Consider the following 20,128-nt stretch of genomic DNA (forward strand, 5'->3'; position numbering starts at 1 on the left):
CAAGGTCAACGCCTACTGCACAGAATCATCCAGCGCCTTCCAGATAGATACAAAACACTACAAGGAAATGCCAGACTTACGTGGAATCACTATGGCGCTCGAATCGATCGGCGCTTCAACGATCTCCCCGCAGCTCTCTCTTTCTCTCGCTCTCTCCCTGCCTCTCAAGCTTACTCTCTTCTCACAAGGCAGAATGTCAAATGTCCTCTTTCCTAGTTCCCTGGGCCTCTTATTGCCCCATCCCAGCCTGCCGTGACCTCAGAAGTTAGTCCCTCATACTCTTCCAGCCAAAAATCTGAATTTGTGCCCCTATTTCCCTGTTTCAGCCTGTTATACAGCAACAAAAAACCCTACTATTTGCTCCAATGTTTTGCTCCTATCCTTCCTAAATGCAAGAAAAAATTATAAGAAAAATACCTACACTACTCCATCATGCTTTCCCAAGTCCAAAACAACAAAAACCTACTTGCTAAGGAGATCGAATACCTCTTCAAACTCCCTCACTTCCTACCTATCTACCTCAAGCACCGGTTCAAGGAAAACCCTACTTCAATGCTCAATTTGAAGCACGCAAGCGCTCAAGGCTTGAATACGTTGGTCCTGGCAACGAAACTAAAATGTGGGAGCTTTCGCTCAACCGCCAAGACCCACGGATCGCTTATTGTTTCAAGCGTTCCAAGCCGAGCACCAATGGCTACCTCTCACATAAACGACGCACCATCCTTATCTACGGGTTTAGTGAGCTTACCTCCATGCCGATCGAGTTACCTCCTCTCCCGCGCACTCCGGTAGCTCCACAATTCAAGTGCAAGCTTCAAGCAAGCTCCATCCTCAAACTCCACGCTCCAAGCTCCATCACCGCGAGCAAGACAAGAGAAGAGAAGAGAAGAGAAGAGAAGAAGAGAGGAGAAGATGGAGAGCTTCTCCTCCCCGGTCCCTCACCCTCACACACTCACTCTCTCACACTCTCAGACTCCCTCTCTCAAGCACAAGCTCAAGCAAGAATGAACAAGAAGAAGAAGAAGAAGAAGAAGAAGAGGAGAGCCACTTTTGGCCACACACAAGAATGAGCTTCTCATTCACTTTTCAACTTTATATACAAAACCCTAAATCCCTTTTGGGCGGTCATCCCCTTATCCCCTTTTTTATATGGCCTACGCCCTTTTTCCCATTGTCCTTCTATCTTCCTAGCTTCCTTTCCACCGCCCGTCTACATTTACAAATTGCACGGGTGAGAGCCTGGCGCTCCTTGAATTAAACCATGATGCGCTTGCGCTCTTTTACAAAAGTATTGACTTGCGCTTTTCCTTCTGCGCCTTGTTCCCTTATTTAGGACTTTTCTGCGCTTCTTGTGTTTCTAGATTTTTCTTGGCACGCCTTCGTCTTCCATTTCACTTTGCCTTGGCCTTTGTCTTCTACTTTAGCTTTTCCACATTTTCCACCTTGTTCGTCTGAGGGTTAACACAGCCATAGTGTCATTAATATTCTGCCCATAAAAGATGCCTGAAATGCTTTCATTTTCAGCTAACAGTCCCAATGCTGTCAGTTCCTTGGTAGCCCGTTTCATAGATATGCGTTCAGCCTTACACATAGCTTCCATAGGCTTAAACCAACATAAACTATTTGCTGGAAACTGAGAATAGCCAATAGTAAATACATGCTTCATTTCATCAAGAGGCGAGTACATCCTCTGAACAGCACTACTGTACCCCGCATTACAGCAGTGCTTAATGAAAATCCAGGTCTTTGAATTCCCTTGCATTTGGGGCCAAAGGAAACTCTCAAAGCGTATTACAATTCCTAGGATGATTAACACAAACAGTAAGAAATTGGACTGCTTTCCTCCCATCCTTGTTTCTGACTCTTGCATAAGCAGAACCATCATCAAGCACCTTTGTTTCCATACACACTCTTGTAATATAAGACTGTCTCAAAATCACTGCATATGAGGAATTATCTTGCACAAAGAAGTGTTGCTCTTCTTGTGCATCACCAATCGTCACTTTTACATTAGGACATGTAGCATAAAGCTCTCGCGTTATTTACAGCCCTCATACGCCAACCATGATCAGTGTCCACAGGCCATGCACCATTCTTATACAATCCATGCTCAATGACATTTATCTCAGATCCATGGTCAAGTAAAGCAACACAAGGAGTTTCACATTCCCCTAATTTTACTACCGTTTCAGTGGTAGTCCTAGCCCAATGATTCCTTGTGTAATGACTTCGAGGAATAAATCCTAGAGTCTCTTCCCCATATTATTGCATCTGCCTTACTCCACCATGCATATGGCTACAAGACAATGCATTTTCAGTCGCTTTTTTTTCTTTTCCACATCCAATCCACTGATTAGTAGCATCCTACATAGATAATCCCGTACTTACTTCATGCTCATATTCAGCCCGAATACCCAACAAACCAGTTTCCTCTTCAAATTGCAGTAATGCACTAGTGGTATCACCAAGAAACTGACGCTTCCTCTTAATTATGTCAATGATCTCATCATGAAATTCTCACTTGGCGATGCCAAGCACCTCTTCCAAGGTGAATTCCACCCGGCTGTTTAAGATCTAATCTTCAAGAACCTTCTTAAGATCTGTGGCTGTCTCAATTTCAGATTGCAACTTATATCCTAGCTGCTTGCCCTTCTTTTTGCCCTCTTGTTTTTTATCCTGTTTTTACTCCTGACTGACCTCTTCCATAACATGCTCGGGAGGTAGCTGATTTGTAGCTTTAGGCTGTTCTTTTAGATGTTCCTGCATTATCTTCATCTCTCTTTCGTTTTTCTTCCACAAGTACATCCGTGTTTTGTACCTTTGCTAAATATGCATACACTGAATATGCATCTACCGGTGATTCCCAACCAATTATCTCACGAATGTCTTGCCCTGCATGAGACATTTCACAATCAGTAACCTTTCTCTTTTCAGCTCCATGTAAAGCATGTGTCCATATTTCAGCCTTTGGAGACCAACCATCACTTAGCCATACATTCTATCCAATTGTAAACCAAAAGTAGAAGCATGTACTACCGCATAAGCATTTTGGACAGCCAAATCTTCCAACAACTTCTACATACCTCCCTTTCCAAAATTCAAAGCAAGAGGCAATCCTGTTTCTTGTACATGGATCTTATTAGCTTTCCAAAAGATGAGATGTCATACCAATGCCTCTTGATAGGCAGCACAATCCTTTCTCTCATGCTGCAAAGTATCACACCATATACATCTTTTTCCTGGCTTAGGGACTGCTACCCGTCCTCTTTTCTCTTGTCCTTTTTCATCCAATTTTGCAACCTTCAATTGAAGATCCCACATCCCTTTAACCAATTCATCTAAGACATCTTCCCTAACAGAGGGAAAAATAGCAGGTACAGCCATAGGGTTAGCCACAGAAGCGGATGGCTTACTGGATACTTCAACTAATTTGTCCGTAACAGTGGACAAGCTAGAGATATGTAATCTTTATCTTCTTCTATGCTTTTTCACAAGTGCAGTAACAACTTCCTTGACATGTCTCCACTCTGTTTTCAAATATGTCTCTGTAGTCTGATCCTCCAACAAATCATCAAGCTTCTCTTGAAGCTCAGAATCAGCTGTCTGTAGAAACATTTCAATTTTCTGACTTACAAGAGCTTGCTGTTCTACAAGATCCAACTGCTTAAATCGACTTTCAAATTCTCTTAACAATTCTGTAGCCACAAGACCCTTATTGGGTTGTAAAACCCACTCTTGAAAAGTCTTGCACGCAATCAAACCGGTATCTTCAATGTAAAATTCTTCCCTGAGTGTCTTCTTGTAAGCTACCCAGTCAGCATCCTACATGTATAATTCAATAATTCACGCTTTCAGTTCATGTACAGTAACACATATAAAATACCGGCTCCATGCAAGTTGAGCCACCCCAAAGAATTCAATCTTTTGAGCATAGGTATGTACATATGCAGATACATTACTGCCATTGAATAGCTTCATCTCACGCTCAACCACTTGCAGAGTATTCATCACAACACTTTCTGTTTGAGCAGAAGCTTGTATCACCTGTTGTTGTTGTTGTACTTGCATAAGCATATTCATATTTTGCACCAACTATTGCAAAACATCACTGGAGATTGTGTTCAAAGGTTCTCCCATCTTGTCTTTCCTTCTTCTAAGGACCTTTCACGTCGGGTTCACCAATGTTGGAGGGATTTTTGTGAAAAGGTCGTATCCACCGGGGATCAGAGGTAAAAGAAAATAGAGATAAAAGATGAAAGAGAAGAAAAAGAATACACAAGTAGTAAACACAACAATGACAAAGCACAATGAATCAAATCAATATGTATTGACAAAACCTGAAATCCTTTGTCTGGCACTACTCAGAAGCACTCTCCAGGCATTAGATCTCCTGGAACTTCTTCATAGAACAAAAACATGGATAAGAAATAACAGCTCCTTCTCCGCTGCTCAGAACCCAAATCTAATGGCTTTGTTGGCTCCGAAAGGGGGGTAAAACCGCAGGACACCTGCAGGACACTTGCTCACGGATCTCCTAGATCACTTATTCTTATTCTTCCAGTTCAAAGTGCAGTTTTCAGCCTGTCAATAGCGATTGCGACGCACGCGATTTCGCCAAATCTGTCTTTTTTGTGAAAATCCCATAACTAGCTGGAAAAGCCACTTGCTTTTTGCATGCCATCCTAATCTAAAAGCTTTTCTAACTTTTTCAGATTTTTACAATAAATAATATCAAAAATAGACTAAAATTGTCCAAAAATCTAATATTTTTGGACCATCTATGCCGCTCACACTAGTACTAATAACTCATATCACATTGACTCTCTAGATCAATAAAGAAGTCGGATGATAATGCACTCCAGAGTTTTTCACACTGTCTGCATAGCATCACGACAACGTAGTAGAGTGGATCCTATCTATGGAAAGCCAATCTCCACTAACAACCGGTTGAGCCAAATTGCCTTCTGTGCTATAAAACAAAGAGCACAGTACTCTACCTCTATAGAAGGTGAGGCCATGATAAGTTGCTTCTTACTACTCCATGACATAGCTCTCAATCCAAAGGAGAAAGCAAAACCTATAGTGAAGCACCTAGACTCCACATCTTCTATCCAATCTGAGTCACTCCATCTAGCAACAGTAGACCCCTCTTCATGCACGATACATAGGATCAAGTCCCCTGTAAATAGCTCAAAAAGCACAAAGCAACTCACCAGTGAACCTAAGAAAGTGTCTTCATAAAAGAAGAGTGCAATGCCACCATTAAAAAAATACCAGGCCTAGTATGGAAAAGTGTCTTCATGAAAGAAGGCAATGCCACCACAAAAGAAATATCTGGCCTAGTATGGATAAGTTAGATGAAAGAGCCAACAAGACACCTATTGTCACTAAAATGAGAAACGGGCTTAAAAATTTAATTAAAAATGAACTCTAATTCTAGTACCCCTAGCTCTTAGCATGGTGACCATAGTACCAATAGTCAATGATTTGATACTAGGGTTTGCATTGGACAAGTGTACAAGCTATGTGGGGCAAGCAAAGAAACAACGTGCAATGTGAAACTTTCATTAGTGAATGTTTGCACCTTAGGTGTAATGATCATTTGAAAGTTTCCCCCAACAAGCAGGTTTAGTCCAATGAGCAACTCACTTATGATTAATGGCCAAGTCATTAATTAGCTCTTAATCAAAAACGAGATTGGATTAAGGAGTAAGTGGTTACTCATTTAGAAAGCTGTCTTGGCTATTTGGGTTCCTTTTCTCTCTCGTTTTGAAGCACCCAAAGTTTGGGAACCGCCAATTCTTCTCTTGTTGTAAAAATTGCAATTTTTGACAATAAAACATGAGCTGATAGTGCGTCTAGAATCGGGACAGCAGCTAAACTTCTCTCAGCATGAAGATTCCATTAGGCAGCTTTGTAACTCCATTTATAGCGAGGTTTGTTGTTGTTTTTGACCTAATTCTCAGCAAAACAGGTTATTACAGCCCTATGGACTAAGATTCATCATTCTCTTTTCTTCTCTAAGATCACAAGCCTAGTGCACTTTCTAAACAACTTTGTCGCAAAGAATGTGATTATCTCACAATTTCATCACAAGAAATCCCTTTATTTGTGAGAGGAACAATGTGAGATTCATAGTGCATATGGAGTCAAGATAGTAGCTAATCTTCTTCTCTCAATGTGGAGAATCCATTGGGCAACTTTGTAACTCCATTTACAGCCAGGTAAGCTGCTGTTTTTTACCTAGTTCTCGGTAAAATAGGTTTTACAGCACTATGGACTTAGATTCTCTTTTCTTCTCTGAGATCTCAAGCCTTATGTACTTTCTGAACAACTTTGTCACAAAGAATGTGATTATCTCACAATTTCACCACAAGAAATCCCTCTATTCGTTAGAGGAACAATGTGAGATTGCATGGGAACAATGCATATCAGTTGTCTAGGTGATTACTCTGAGAAATGGGGCTCAAATGTTGGCTATCATATTTAAGGTTTGGCAAGCTGAAGTGTTCATGTGCATTTTTGAACACTATATAGTACCTAATGAAATGCATATTGCAAGAATTTAGTAATTGTCCTTTGTTTCTGGGCATGAACTGAATGCCAGTTTGTTGTAGTAGCAGTGCAGATCTGTGAGTGCAGGTCTGAATTTACTCAGTTTGAATGTAAATTGGGCATCCAAAAGTTAGAGCAAAGCACTAGGATTGATTCATTAACAAGGCTCAACCTTCATAAAGTAGATCAGATCAACTTCGAACTGAGATCTCCATGTATTACACATTGTTTACAGTGAATGGCAATGTGGGACCAAATTTGCACCTCCAATGTCACTTTTGCAAGTCAATTGGACTAACGATATCATGTATTCATATGCATTATACTTGTTAGTGTGAATGGATAGATTTGTCACGCAATTATTCAAGGTTGGTGAAGATCAGCACATTTAAAATTTTCAAAGTAGTCCTGCCGTCGCGTGCGCTGTTGCTCTGCCCGCCATTGTTCTTGCTCTTCCCCCCGCCCCCCCCCCCAGCCTACTGCTCGTGGCCTTCTCCCCCGCCTCTACTCCATCTACTCCCCCGCATTCTCCCCCGCACTGACTGTCCGCCACCTTCTCCCCCACCTCTACTCCGTCTACTCCCCGCCTACTCCCCCCCCCCCCGGGGACCGCTGCTCCTGGCGTGCCACCCCCCCCCCCCCCCAGCGCTACCTCTGCCTCACCCACGCCCACCTACTTTTCCACCTCCCGCCTGAACCCGCCCCTCTTCTCCCACCTGGTGGCCTGATTCCCCACCTTCTCTGCCCTGTCCCCCCGCCTTCTCTGCCTTGTCTCCCCGCCTCCTCCACCCTAATCCCCCGCCTCTGCCGTCCTGTGGCCCTGGCCACGTCTGCGACAGGCCCAACACTCACGCAGTGCCTATTATGAGCTGGCCGACAATGGTGTCCACCACCTCCCCCAACGTCAGAAAGCACTCCCCCACCCATCGACCCCCCCCCCCCCCCCCTCCAGTTACTCCCTCCCTTTGTAGCATCCCCCCCCCCCCGAGCGGTAGCACAACAGCGTGTTTGGTAGGTTCTCAGCAGGGACGCACAAAGGAAACCTCTGGTCAAACACCGGTGCATTTTGCGTGTGCCCCCCAGTCAAACACATTGCGCGCCGTCCTCTCTAAGGAAAAACTCTTAGCCGTTCGTGCATAAAGCTGGAGCTAAAAGAAATAATGATCTTTGCTCAGGTAGTAGGACACTCCCTATCTAGGGCCCAGCTTCAGGATTGGCTTCACTCCACACTGCGCATCAGCACAGTGCAGATCATGGAGGCGGTTCTAATGGGTCAAGGGATCTTCATGGTACGACTCACCTCGGCAAACGTAGCCCGTGAGCTATTGGCTAGTTCACCCTAAGCTTCCACGAAGGGGGTCATCAACATGGTTCCTTGGTACAATGGTTTCACAGTGGAGGCATTCGCGCTCCACAAGAGCAGGTTCCTTAGACACCCGATCACCTAACTCTTCCCGGGACTACTGGCGATCATGGAGGCGATTCTAATGGGTCAAGGGATCTTCATGGTACGACTCACCTCGGCAAACGTAGCCCGTGAGCTATTGGCTAGTTCACCCTATGCTTCCACGAAGGGGGTCATCAACATGGTTCCTTGGTACAATGGTTTCACAGTGGAGGCATTGGCGCTCCACAAGAGCAGGTTCCTTAGACACCCGATCACCTAACTCTTCCCGGGACTGCTGGCGATAGAGTATCACCAATTAGTGGAAGACTTTGGATGGCTCTTCGGAATTGTCCTTCCCACCTCTTTTGAGGACATAGTGACAACCGTAGGAGTCCCAAAGGTACGGGTGGAAAAGAAAAAAACAAAGAATATACCACAGTTTCTAGAGATCAAGGCAAGCGGACACTCTTTCACAGGCAACAGGTTATTATGACTGGGCAACCAGGGCAGTGCTTGCATTGCCATGACTTTGGGCATCAAATAAACAGAGTGCCAGCGCTTCGGAGCCAAGGCGGCCTCGCCGATAGGCCCACAAGTGGATGCGGATGGCTTTACACGAGTCCAGAGACGATAGAGAGGGAGATGGCAGGAGGGGCCGTATTCAGCCCCTTAGACACAGCCACAGCAGCAGGGTGCAGGAGGGCAAACGTCACCCCCCCAGCAAAGCACTACGCGGCCCCCCCCCTCCTCGCCCCACCCAACAGGACCACAAGCCTACACATCCACCCCCCACGGAGGCGTCACAAGCCACCTCGCCTGAGGGCCCAAACCCTCCCCCCCCCTCCTCCCCACGGTCCCCCCCCAACCCTAGCCCACAATCCCCCCCTCCAAAGCTACCGGCTCCCCCCCCACACTGGCCTTGTGCATCCAACCACCCCTCCATCCCTCGATCCTTCCCCTCCCCACCATCACCCCCCCCCCCACGACCACCCCTCCTGATCCCCACCCAGTACAGGTGATCCCTCCCCCCCCCCCCCCCCCCAGGAGGCGAGGAGCCCCATACGCCGACATCCTCCACTCACAAGTAGTCTAGCCTTGCCCCTCCCCACACAGCCACTAGTTCATCCGTCCATGCTGCCTGTCACACCTTCCCGAGACAGGCGCAACTGCCAGTCAAGGAGCGGCAAGGTCCATCTACTAGCACCACCGGATGGACCAAACTACGCTTTCTTCCTTCAGACCTCTCACACAAGAGATTGAACTGACTCAAATAGAGGAGGAGGTGAAGAGCCAAGTGGCAAACCACATCTCCCAGTGGCTGGGAGAAGGAGGACTGACACTTTTTTCCCAACAGCAGGGGCCAGGTTGCATAATGGACATCAACTAGCGGCTGGGGCCGAGGTCCCACATCTGAGCATTATCTTTCGAGCCCCTCCGCAGTGAAGAGCTCTGATGGATGTGATCGAGTGGCTCCTTGCACAGATGGCCCATTTCTACCAATGCACAGAGACTCGCCTCTCAGCCTGGTTAATAGATACCTTGGTGGTACCACCAAGTGCATCTATCACCCCCATGGTCCTGCCCGAGGGCTACCATGGGGAAATGGATTTCACTATCCAGGCCAACAGCGATGCGTATCCGCATGCCTCATAGCACCTCTTCTTCGTCAATAGCTTCCACACTGAACAAATGCTTGTTCGGTCAGTCACAGGTTTTCCTATGAGCTTACATCTTGCATCTTGGAATGTGAACAGCCTCCACTATAGTAGAACACACGGTTCCAAGAAGTTGATTGTTTGGCAGGAGCTACAACCTGCCCTTGCTAGACGAATCGACATATTACTATTACAAGAGTACAAGCTCACTCCCGCCCAGGCCCAGCGTGTAGGGAAGGTACTTCCGAGCAGTTCACACACTTACTAGGAGCACTCCATCGGTGCCCACGGCAGGAGTGGAGGTCTATGCACCTCTATTAACCCGAGCTGATGCTTTGCAGCAGTCTCTATGAGCTGAGACATGCTAGACACAGTGGATTTTATGCAAAAATCCCTAATTTCTTTGGGCAACCCACATACATATTTTTCCACCTGCTCATGAAGGGGTCGGCACGATAAGAAGTGACGGGCAGCAATGCATCCCAAAACTTCTTATTATATTGCTCTAAATTCTTGCATTCCTTAGCATCAAGCTTGTTCCAAGCTGTCATGATGTCCACCTCAAAGGTACTAGTCAACCAATTCGATGCAAACATTTGCTTGAATTGTACCCATGTTGACGGTGCTCTACCTTGCATAAAGAGCGTGGACCACCACTGCAATGCATTCCCCTTCAAGAAAGTGGCTGCCTTTCAAATCTTAGAGGATTCGGTGAAGTTTCCCCCTGAATAGGCAGCATCAAACTGTTGAATGAAGGTCAAAGCTTTCAGCGTATCTTGTGCACCATTGAAGGACTCAAACTTCACTGCTTTTCCACCCTCATCATAGTCTTTTGCTTCCCCTTTGGGAGTCAAGTTGTCATACACTGGCTGCTGCAAAAAGAGTGCATTTGCTGTATTTACATCATGACCAAGCCCAAATGAAGCATTTGGATGACCAGCAGTCATTCCTTGAGCCCCATAAGCATTCAGGGGTGCAGATGCATTGGCAAACATTCCACTTTGTGCCCCAGGCATCAAGCCAATGCTACCATACATAGGGTTTTGCACATTTCCAGCCATACCCGAATACAATGGGCCTTGCACACCATACATTGGTTGCTGCATACCATAGGGATTTGTGCCATGCATTCCCGTATGCGGCCCTTGGCCAACCATTGCATGAAAAATCGTACTACCACCAAAGTATCCTGGCTACCCCATCATAGCATGTATGCCCGGCTGTCCAAAATCCATTGGATTGGCACTTCCATAATGGCCTTGCATTTGCATTCCTTGCCCCATAGGTACCAACTATTTAGCTTCATTGGCCTCTTTAGGAGCTTCAAGTGAAGGATTTGGCACTACCTTCGGTGCACCTTGCTGTCCCGAAGGTGTAGAAGTTGACTTCTTCTTCTTGCCCTTGCTGTCCTTCGGAGCATTCAAAAATCGGGTGAACTAAACATCATTTGCCAATTCAGCAAAGAGATTTGCTGCTGTCCTCATCCGATTCTTGAACTGGTCATCAAATTCCTCTTCACTTTGCTGGTCATCTACCTCATGACCGCTTGAAGGCCATGTATCTTGCCCAACAGCAACATTTTCAACTTCTTGTCCATCATGAGAGCCTTGTCCAAGATTAGGCATTGCATTTTCTTCATTCCCATGAGAATGTCCATACCGAGAGGCATCATCACTGCTTGATTCCACCTCACTAGATGAAGACATGTTGCTGTAATTTCTCAACTGAGCATAAAAATTAGCACTAGCACAAAGCTTTGCCTTGCAATCAGGTGCCTCGGGGCCACCAAATCAAGAGATTTGATGTATCCCGGCAATGGAACCATGAAACCAGCCTTCCTTCTTGGAATGGGTGGTGATAACCTGATTTAAGAGTTAATTACAACAATAAATAAATGCACATAAAATGAAATACACACTTTACCATAACATTCTTGGACAGTAGACACCCTGTTGGCCCCAAAATTGGCGCCCCTTGCGGTATTTCTTTAGCTTTCATTCAATTGGAAGGAGTACAACTTGAGATTCTTCAATCTCCTCCTACTAACCAATTGCTCTTGCTGTCACAAAAGACTAGCAAGACTTTTGGGTCGTTTGCCCCTTGATTCACCCAGGACTTCTTCTCCAATTTGACCCTTGGCTGGCCAAATGCTGCCCCAATCAATTCGGGATGGGCTGGCTCTTGAAATCCCTTGATAATCTTCAATTATCAGCTGCTGATTTCAGTCCCTTGAGCCTTCAATCTCTGGCACGGATCCCAAGGCGGCTGCTAAACCCTAATTTCTGCTGTAAATTAGGGTTTACTGCAGAAATTACAAATCAGCCCACCAAAAATGGCTGAAATCTCCTCCAAATGTCTGAGAATTGCTAAAAATGGCTGAGCATAGGCTGAAGGAGATGAGAGAATGCTGTAGAGAGAGAAAATTTTGAGATTTGTTGCGAAAGAACTGATCAAAATCAGTTGCTGCCCTACTGTACCAGCCCCAAACAGATGCACCAACAACAATAGGAGCATCAGAGATTGTGATCTTCAAGAGAAAGTGCATCAACAACAATTGTCAGCTTCCCAAGGTCAAGAATATGCAATCTCCATCACCAAAATGGTCTCCAATGGCTGGGAATTGGCCCCAAAAGCTGGCAGCAACAGTCCAACAGCTCCAAAATGAAAAAACGAGATTTCCCTCTCCCTTCAGCCCTATTTAACCTTTCCCCCACTTGCATGGGAAAGTTTTGCCAAGTGGCAGCTTTCTTAATCCATTTTCAGCAATTTCCAGCCATTTAATTAATTTTCAGAATTAATTAATTCTGAATATTAATTCAGCCCTTAATCCATGCCAAGAAAATTGACCTTGCCCATCCAAAAATTAATTGGCTATGCCATTTGCAACCTAAAGTGGTCCCATCCATTAATTGACCCTTGGACAAGCATTAATCCATTAATTAATGCCTAGTCCCTAGTGTCACCACTGGCACTTAATGGCCAATTAATGATCCTAGGGGCAAACTGACACCAAAATTCACCTAGAATCTAACAAGTGTAACTTGTTACAACTTTTGCCTTTGACACCCATCTTTTTCACAGGGTCCTTCGGTCTTCAACTGTGAGAAAGTAGCTTGCACCTCACATGTGCAACACATGCATCTTTTAATTGCACATTTGATTAATCCTTTAATCAAATGCCAATTAAACATTAGCAAAGCATCAAATTTTCACGTCCTCGTGACAGACCACCCCCTTGAAATCCTTGCAATCGTCCTCGATTGCACTGTAATGTGTCAAAGCAAACAATACTGCAGTGGAATTTTCACAAGGCATCATAGTCAACACAACATTGGCCACTGCTGACTAACTATCTCATATGCCCACCATTTGCTGAAAATTTCCAGCCAGCATAAACATAGCATAAAGCTCAATAATAGTCCAAAACTGTTGCCAGAAACTCATCGAATGCATCCCAAACTCTTGTTTCTCAACAGTGCTGACAGTGCTTCTCCTCGTCTTGTGTAGTTTAGCTTTGCCGCCTAGTGTGGAATTTCCTCTAGGCCGGGTCAGACGGTTCCAGGGACTCTTGGGCCAAGGTGGCGTGGGCGACCATCATCCAGCATCGGTCAGAGGGAGGGCTTGGGATCATAGACCTAGAGTATCAAAGTCTGGCCCTTTTGGGCAAGCTAGTAGTCTGCGGTCTCACACCAAGAGGGCAGACCTGGAAGGTCCTATTGCAGGAGGGTCTCCAGGAGTGTACATCGAGACTTGGCGGTGATTAGAGACCGTCCTTGAGATAGATCTTCACGACGGCCCAGATCACGCCCCCCAGATCCCCCTTCCTACACAACTTACTTTGTGTGTGGCAAAGCCTCCGTAAGGCCCTAATTCAGAGCCCCCCAAGCTGCCAGGAGAAGATAGACCGTCAGCCGATGATTTGGAACCCCCAGGTCAGAGATCAAGAGGGGATACAGATTGGTGAGCACCCCCACATCCAATGGGCTGGTTGGAAGGCCGGTCCGGCTCACACCATCAGGACCTGGCGGGAGGTGTACAGGATGGTGGACGAGGAGGTATTGCAGCGGGCATCAGGTTGCCAGAGAGGAGTTGAGTTGAGAAAAAGGGAGATTGACGCAACAATACCTCAGGAGTGGCTTGGCCCCCCAATACAAAAGTCGGTAGAGCCTAGAAACGTATGGGCCGCTAAGTTTTCACCGACAAGTATCCCCTTACAAGTGGAAGGTAGAGCGGGCGGCGCCCCACATGGGACCTTCTTCACCGTGCAGGAGGGGGGGCGTCTGGCCCTTGAGAGAGGGCAACAGGATGAGGGGATAGCTGTCCTTTCGTGGAGGAGGATTCGGGTGGTTGGCCTTCAGGGGAAGACATGGCGGCTAGACCCCTATGTTTTCTGGGAGAAGCTCCAAGAGTGGCGCCTTTGGATTTGGGAGGGCAAGCCACTTGATGAGCTGGAGTGGAATTAGAGAGTGGCTACGGCCGGCCATTGCAGTTGCCAAGAAGCCACCCAGGTTCTTGGAGTACACAGCCAAGATTGGCAGACACGTATTGATGTAGGAGGACATGGACTGGGCATCGTCGCGTAGAAAGTACTGGGCAGAGCACAGGATCACGGATGCTTTCCCACGAACTTTCTAGCACCGCCTATGTGACAGCTAGAGGCCGAGGAGGATATCGTATTTCTTATGGCTGGTGGAACATGGAGACCTGGCAGTGGGGAGTTGGTTAGCCTAGATGCAGAAGAATGGAGGGTGTAAACGATGTACACACCAGCTTCTAGAAACTCCAAGGCACTGCCTTTGGTTGTGTGAGGCGGCGCAGCTTGTGTGGAGAGGAGCATGCCACATCCTCTGTCGTATAGCACCCAGTCTTGGATGTATCTCATGGGGAGCTTTCTGCTAGAAAGCAGTCAACCAAGGCTGTCACCTTCTTTATGAGGCTGGGATGCAGAACACGATATTTTTTATTGAGGCTAGGTCATGCACAATGGTTGGCTTGGAAGCTCTGCCCATCCGCCATTTGCTGGAGCCCACAACAGACCACTCTGAGGTATGGGAGATCATAGGGAGTCTCACTGGATGGCATATCTGGAAGGCGCGGTGTCAAGAGGTTTTTGGCGGGGAGAGACTTTCTATACAAGTGACTTTAGCAAAGCTCTTGACCTCCATCATCCACTCCCTTCGCGGCCGATGGGACCAGGTGCAGGGCAAGTCTTGAGCTCGTCAAGAGCTCCGTTATCATTTCATGCGTGCTTGAGGCGGCCAGGACCTATTTTTCGTGATGCAAGTAGGCAGCCCCAAATGGCGATACATCCCCTCTCCATGGCTTCTTGCCCCCATCCCCCCTAGACTGCCCTAAGAGGCTTGTATACTTGATATATATGTAACTCTACATCAGGTCCAGCTAGTCTGTTGAGCATGAGCACTTCTTTGTATTTAGGTTTTTTCTGAAGTAATATAATTAGCCACACTTTATTTGCAAAAAAAAATTATTCAAGGTTGGCTAGAGCAACTAAGGACACCACACTCGAGACAAGTCTCAACTAATTCAAGGGCAAGCACAGTTACCTGGGGTTTTAAAAACATGTAAGAAACCAATTTCATTCTATATGAAAATTATTGAAATTTAATCTACTTATAAATATACTTCAAGTCCTATAGGCCACAAAAAAACACATATTGAGCATGCTCTAGCATAGTTTATAAAATCTAAGTAAACAATCAATAGGCCAACACTTGACATACCGATATATGTACTCCATGATTCAACATCCAAATTTCATGAATATAAAAGAACAATAATCCCATAGTTTTAAAAATGCTTAAATATATAAACTATGATCATACAAAATAGCAGTAACAGTCAATGTCTCTACGAAACATCAAAGAGAGGCATGTCAAATGAATTATAAAAGTTACTGCTAAGCTAGTAAATGTGTTCAAACTTCAAATCCACATCCCTAAAGGCCATCTTTTTATGGGCAAAAAAGGACGATTCGATCCAACATGCTAAATTGAGCTAACTGTAATCTTCAAGGACAAATTTTCAATTCAACCATTTCCTACGTTTCAGAAACGCTTGGACGTTTCCAATGTTTCCTACATATAGGTTTCTTGGCAACTATGAGAGCAAGGCACGTGGGAATTACTTGCTTCAAGAGAGCATTGGTTTGTGACAACAAGTCACTTGTGATTTGTGCAAGCTTTGAATACTAATAAAGAAATACCATAAGGGGCACTAACCTTTGGGGCCTAACGTGTGTCATCTATTGTGTAAGAGCATTCTAGCTCTCTTGTTCAGTAAGTATTTCATTTATTTGCTAATTTATTTCACGTATGTGCAAGTAATTTTATGATCACTGCCGTTTAGATCAGATCTACACACCGATTTCATGGTTCCATCGTCGGGACATCACCATCTCCTTCAAGGAGCCTGGTCGTCCTTAGGAGCAAACACATGCAATTTGGCTTGCTGTAATTCAATTACAAAAAGGTTTTCTCTAGCTGAAAAGTGTATAGCAAGGAGAAAAGAGTAAAAGATGTCACACAATGGTGGTAATAGGAATGAGAAACACGAATCCCCTCCTAAAAGGCACTTGACACATGGTTTTGAGTCATTGAAAGCTGAAATGCTTCAGGACAAGCAGCAAAGAATGTAATCTGTGAGTATACAGCTCAATCACATGCAGCTCCACAAGCACAAGGTGTTCAGGAATCAAATGTAGTGTCCAGGCAATAGTTGGCAAGTGCTGTTATGAACTTGTAAAAATTGATTTAGCAACCTCAATTTCCTGACTTTGTGCAGTTAGTTCCCAATGTTAAAGGGAAAAAGGTTGCTTCACATTCTAAATAGCCAAGTGAGCCTCATGGGCAATCTTTTTAGCCAAAAGTATTGCATACATCGGCACTTGGAATGCCAATCTTGAGGGGAACTCCAATTAAACAGGACATTTGTCCATTAGGGAATAATGTGCAGCAGATTTCTCCTCAACCAAGTATGCATCCGAGTTATTTTGGTGGTGGATCAATATTTCACACTATGGATACCACTGCACCCGCCAATGTTGACATGCAAAATGAAGCTGGTTTTCAACCACCTATGCTAGGTGTTCAAGGGAATAATCATGGGGCATTGTAGCCCGAAATGCACAGTAGCATGTATGGTAGCATTGGTATGTAGAGTGCAGGGCAGTAAATGCATGTTTGTTTACCCAAAGGGAATACTTTTATGCTTAAGATGTGTCATTGATGTGGATCTCTTGGAATGGCAATGACCGTAATTCTTGTGCAGTAGAATGGACCTCTAGGGATGCCTACAGCTGCAAAGTATCAATATATTGATGCTACTGAGAAAGCAAAGAAGACTTTCCTTGGACAACTTTGAGACACGAGATAGATAAATTTCTAAAGAAATTGCATTGCCTAAATGAAGCTATTAGGTTTATTGCACCCTTTTGTGGCCTAAAGCTGCAAATTATTGAAGTAGATAAGACTTTCTTTGGACAACTTTGAGACAAGAGATGGATGCATTTGTAAAGAGATTGCATTGCCGAAATGAAGCTATTGGGTTTATTGTACTCTTTTATCTTAGTATATAGTGAACCTTTAAACTTACTATGATCAATGTGGCACATGTGTTTCTACAGCTCTGCTTAATAATTCACTAGTGCAATGAGAACCACTTTGATAGCCATGTAGTTGTGATTGGTTGCTTACTAGTGCAGTGACTAGTAACTACCATCTTCTACAATTGTACATGGGAGTAATAGCAAACTGCTTGGTTACTTGGAAACATATATGAACAATTGTATGTGATAGTACATGTAGTAACAGCAACTACTTGGTTGCAGAAATACTCACATGCAAGCTAGGTCGCTTGCAATGTTTCAAAAGGGGGGTATGTCACTAGAATGAAAAATGGCTTAATGATTTAATGAAAAATGAATTCTAATTCAGGTAACCCTAGCTCTTAGTATGGTGACCATTGTACGAGCAATGAATGAATTGACACCGAGGTATGCAATGGACAAGTGTACAAGCTATGTGGTGCAAGCATGGGGCAAAAAAAACAAGAACAATCTAGGACAGTTGTCTAGACGAATGCTCCATGAAATAGGGCTCAAAGGTTGGCTGTCATTTTTCTTTTTCTTTTTCCTCTTTTTTTCACAAAAATAAATCGCTTTGTTTTTACGTTACTACAATCAATTTGATTCATCCGTATCAGTATTTCGATGGGAAGGAGAAATGATTTCCCTATCAATCCGAAAGAGATTGGCTGCTTAGATACAAACCCAAGACTTAGTATTGCTTTATTCTCATTCCAAATTCTCTTTTTTGCCTTGAAAATATAATTTTGTTATCTATTTTGATTATGGTTTCTTAGCAATCTATAAAGTTGCTATAATATGCTCAATATATTCTCATTGTCTAAATTCATTGGATTATTGTTTCTATCGAAGGAAATAAAAAAAGGAATAGTTTGAAAAAAAGAAATATTTGAATTGTCACATAATTGGTACTTCTACACATTTTCAAGATAATGAGATAGAAAGAGTCAAAGGGGAGATTAAAGGGTAGGAGAGGCAAAAGGAAAAGGATAGGCAAGCTGAGGCACTCTGTGGGAGAAAGTGGGGGTCACCCCCTTTTTAATTAAGGAAACCCTTCCTTTTTGAGCAAATATTGTGATAGTTTGCCTTAGAAAGCGAAGCGTTTCTATTTTGTTAAGCAAGTTTAGTGGCTATTTTTCTTTCGTTTAGAAGATGGTGAGGCCAGGCCCATGCCTATTTAGATACCTCACCACCAATAAATAGAAACAAATAAAAATAACCAAACCACGTCCACAAAATGCCAATACCAAGCAACTGCTTCAAAACCGAAGTGATGTGAGGGACTAAAATAACCCATATATTGACGAATACTGCATATTATTAAAAAAATGATCCCTATAATAACATAAAATCCATGAAACCCAGTAGCTAAAAGAAAAGTAAAACCATAAATACCATCGAAAACAGTAAAAAGTGCTTCATAATATTCCATCCCTTAGAACCCAGTAAAAGCCAAAGCCAACTAAACAGTAGCTACTAAAGTGTAAATCGCTTCTTATGAAGACAGCCTTCCTTCTTGGAATGGGTGGTGATAACCTGATTTAAGAGTTAAGTACAGCAATAAATAAATGCACATAAAATGAAATACACACTTTACCATAACATTCTTGGACAGTAGACACCCTGTTGGCCCCAAAATTGGTGCCCCTTGCGGTATTTCTTTAGCTTTCATTCAATTGGAAGGAGTACAACTTGAGATTCTTCAATCTCCTCCTACTAACCAATTGCTCTTGCTGTCATAAATGTCCAGCAAGCCTTTTGGGTCGTTTGCCCCTTGATTCACCCAGGACTTCTTCTCCAATTTGACCCTTGGCTGGCCAAATTCTGCCCCAAATCAATTCGAGATGGGCTGGCTCTTGAAATCCCTTGATAATCTTCAATTATCAGCTGCTGATTTTAGTCTCTTGAACCTTCAATCTCTGGCACGGATCCCAAGGTGGCTGCTAAACCCTAATTTCTGCTGTAAATTAGGGTTTACTGCAGAAATTACAAATCAGCCCACCAAAAATGGCTGAGATCTCCTCTGAATGGCTAAGAATTGCTGAGAATGGCTGAGCATAGACTGAAGGAGATGAGAGAATGCTGTAAAGAGAGAAATTTCTGAGATTTGTCCCAGAGAACTGATCAAAATCAGCAGCTGCCCTGCTGTACCTGCCCCAAACGGATGCACCAACAACAATAGGAGCATCAGAGACTGTGATCTTCAGGAGAAAGTGCATCAGCAGCAATTGCCAGCTTCCCAAGGTCAAGAATATACAATCTCCATCACCAAAATGGTCTCCAATGGCTGGGAATTGGCCCAAAAGCTGGCAGCAACAGTCCAACACCTCTTTTCAACAGCTCCAAAATGAAAAAACGAGATTTCCCTCTCCCTTCAGCCCTATTTAGCCTTTCCTCCACTTGCATGGGAAAGTTTTGCCAAGTGGCAACTTTCTTAATCCATTTTCAACAATTTCCAGCCATTTAATTAATTTTCAGAATTAATTAATTCTGAATATTAATTCAGCCCTTAATCCATGCCCAGAAAATTGATCTTGCCCATCCAAAAATTAATTGGCTAGGCCATTTGCAACCCAAAGTGGTCCCATGCATTAATTGACCCTTGGACAAGCATTAATCCATTAATTAATGCCTAGTCCCTAGTGTCACCACTGACACTTAATGGCCAATTAATGGTCCTACGGGCAAACTAACACCAAAATTCACCTAGAATCTAACAAGTATAACTTGTTACAACTTTTGCCTTTGACACCCATCTTTTTCACAGGGTCCTTGGGCCTTCAACTGTAAAAAAAAAGTAGCTTGCACCTCACATATGCAACACATGTGCATCTTAAACATAAGCAAAGCATCAAATTTTCACATCCTCATGACAGACCACCCCCTTGAAATCCTTGCAACCGTCCTCAATTGCACTATAATGTGTCA

General features: G+C 44.2%; 1 protein-coding gene across 3 annotated transcripts in view; it reads right to left on the bottom strand.

Annotated features, from left to right (window-relative positions):
- The window catches only part of LOC148035467 (F-box/kelch-repeat protein At5g15710-like), a 148,178-nt gene that overhangs the window by 50,283 nt on the left and 77,767 nt on the right, over positions 1–20,128 (bottom strand). Inside the window, exon 2 of one of the 3 annotated variants that reach the window (XM_087677417.1) lies at positions 4,907–5,179. The exons of the other annotated variants lie outside the window; for them this stretch is intronic. Within the exon in view, the coding sequence (XP_087533543.1) occupies positions 4,917–5,179 (263 nt within the window). The 3' untranslated portion in view covers positions 4,907–4,916. Of the gene's footprint in view, positions 1–4,906; positions 5,180–20,128 lie in introns of those variants that run through there. 3 annotated transcript variants of the gene reach the window in all.

The sequence above is a fragment of the Lygodium microphyllum genome, chromosome 5 (genome assembly GCF_053477565.2).
Source record: "Lygodium microphyllum isolate KBCC chromosome 5, Lygodium_microphyllum_v1.1.10, whole genome shotgun sequence".
Lineage (NCBI taxonomy): Eukaryota > Viridiplantae > Streptophyta > Polypodiopsida > Schizaeales > Lygodiaceae > Lygodium > Lygodium microphyllum.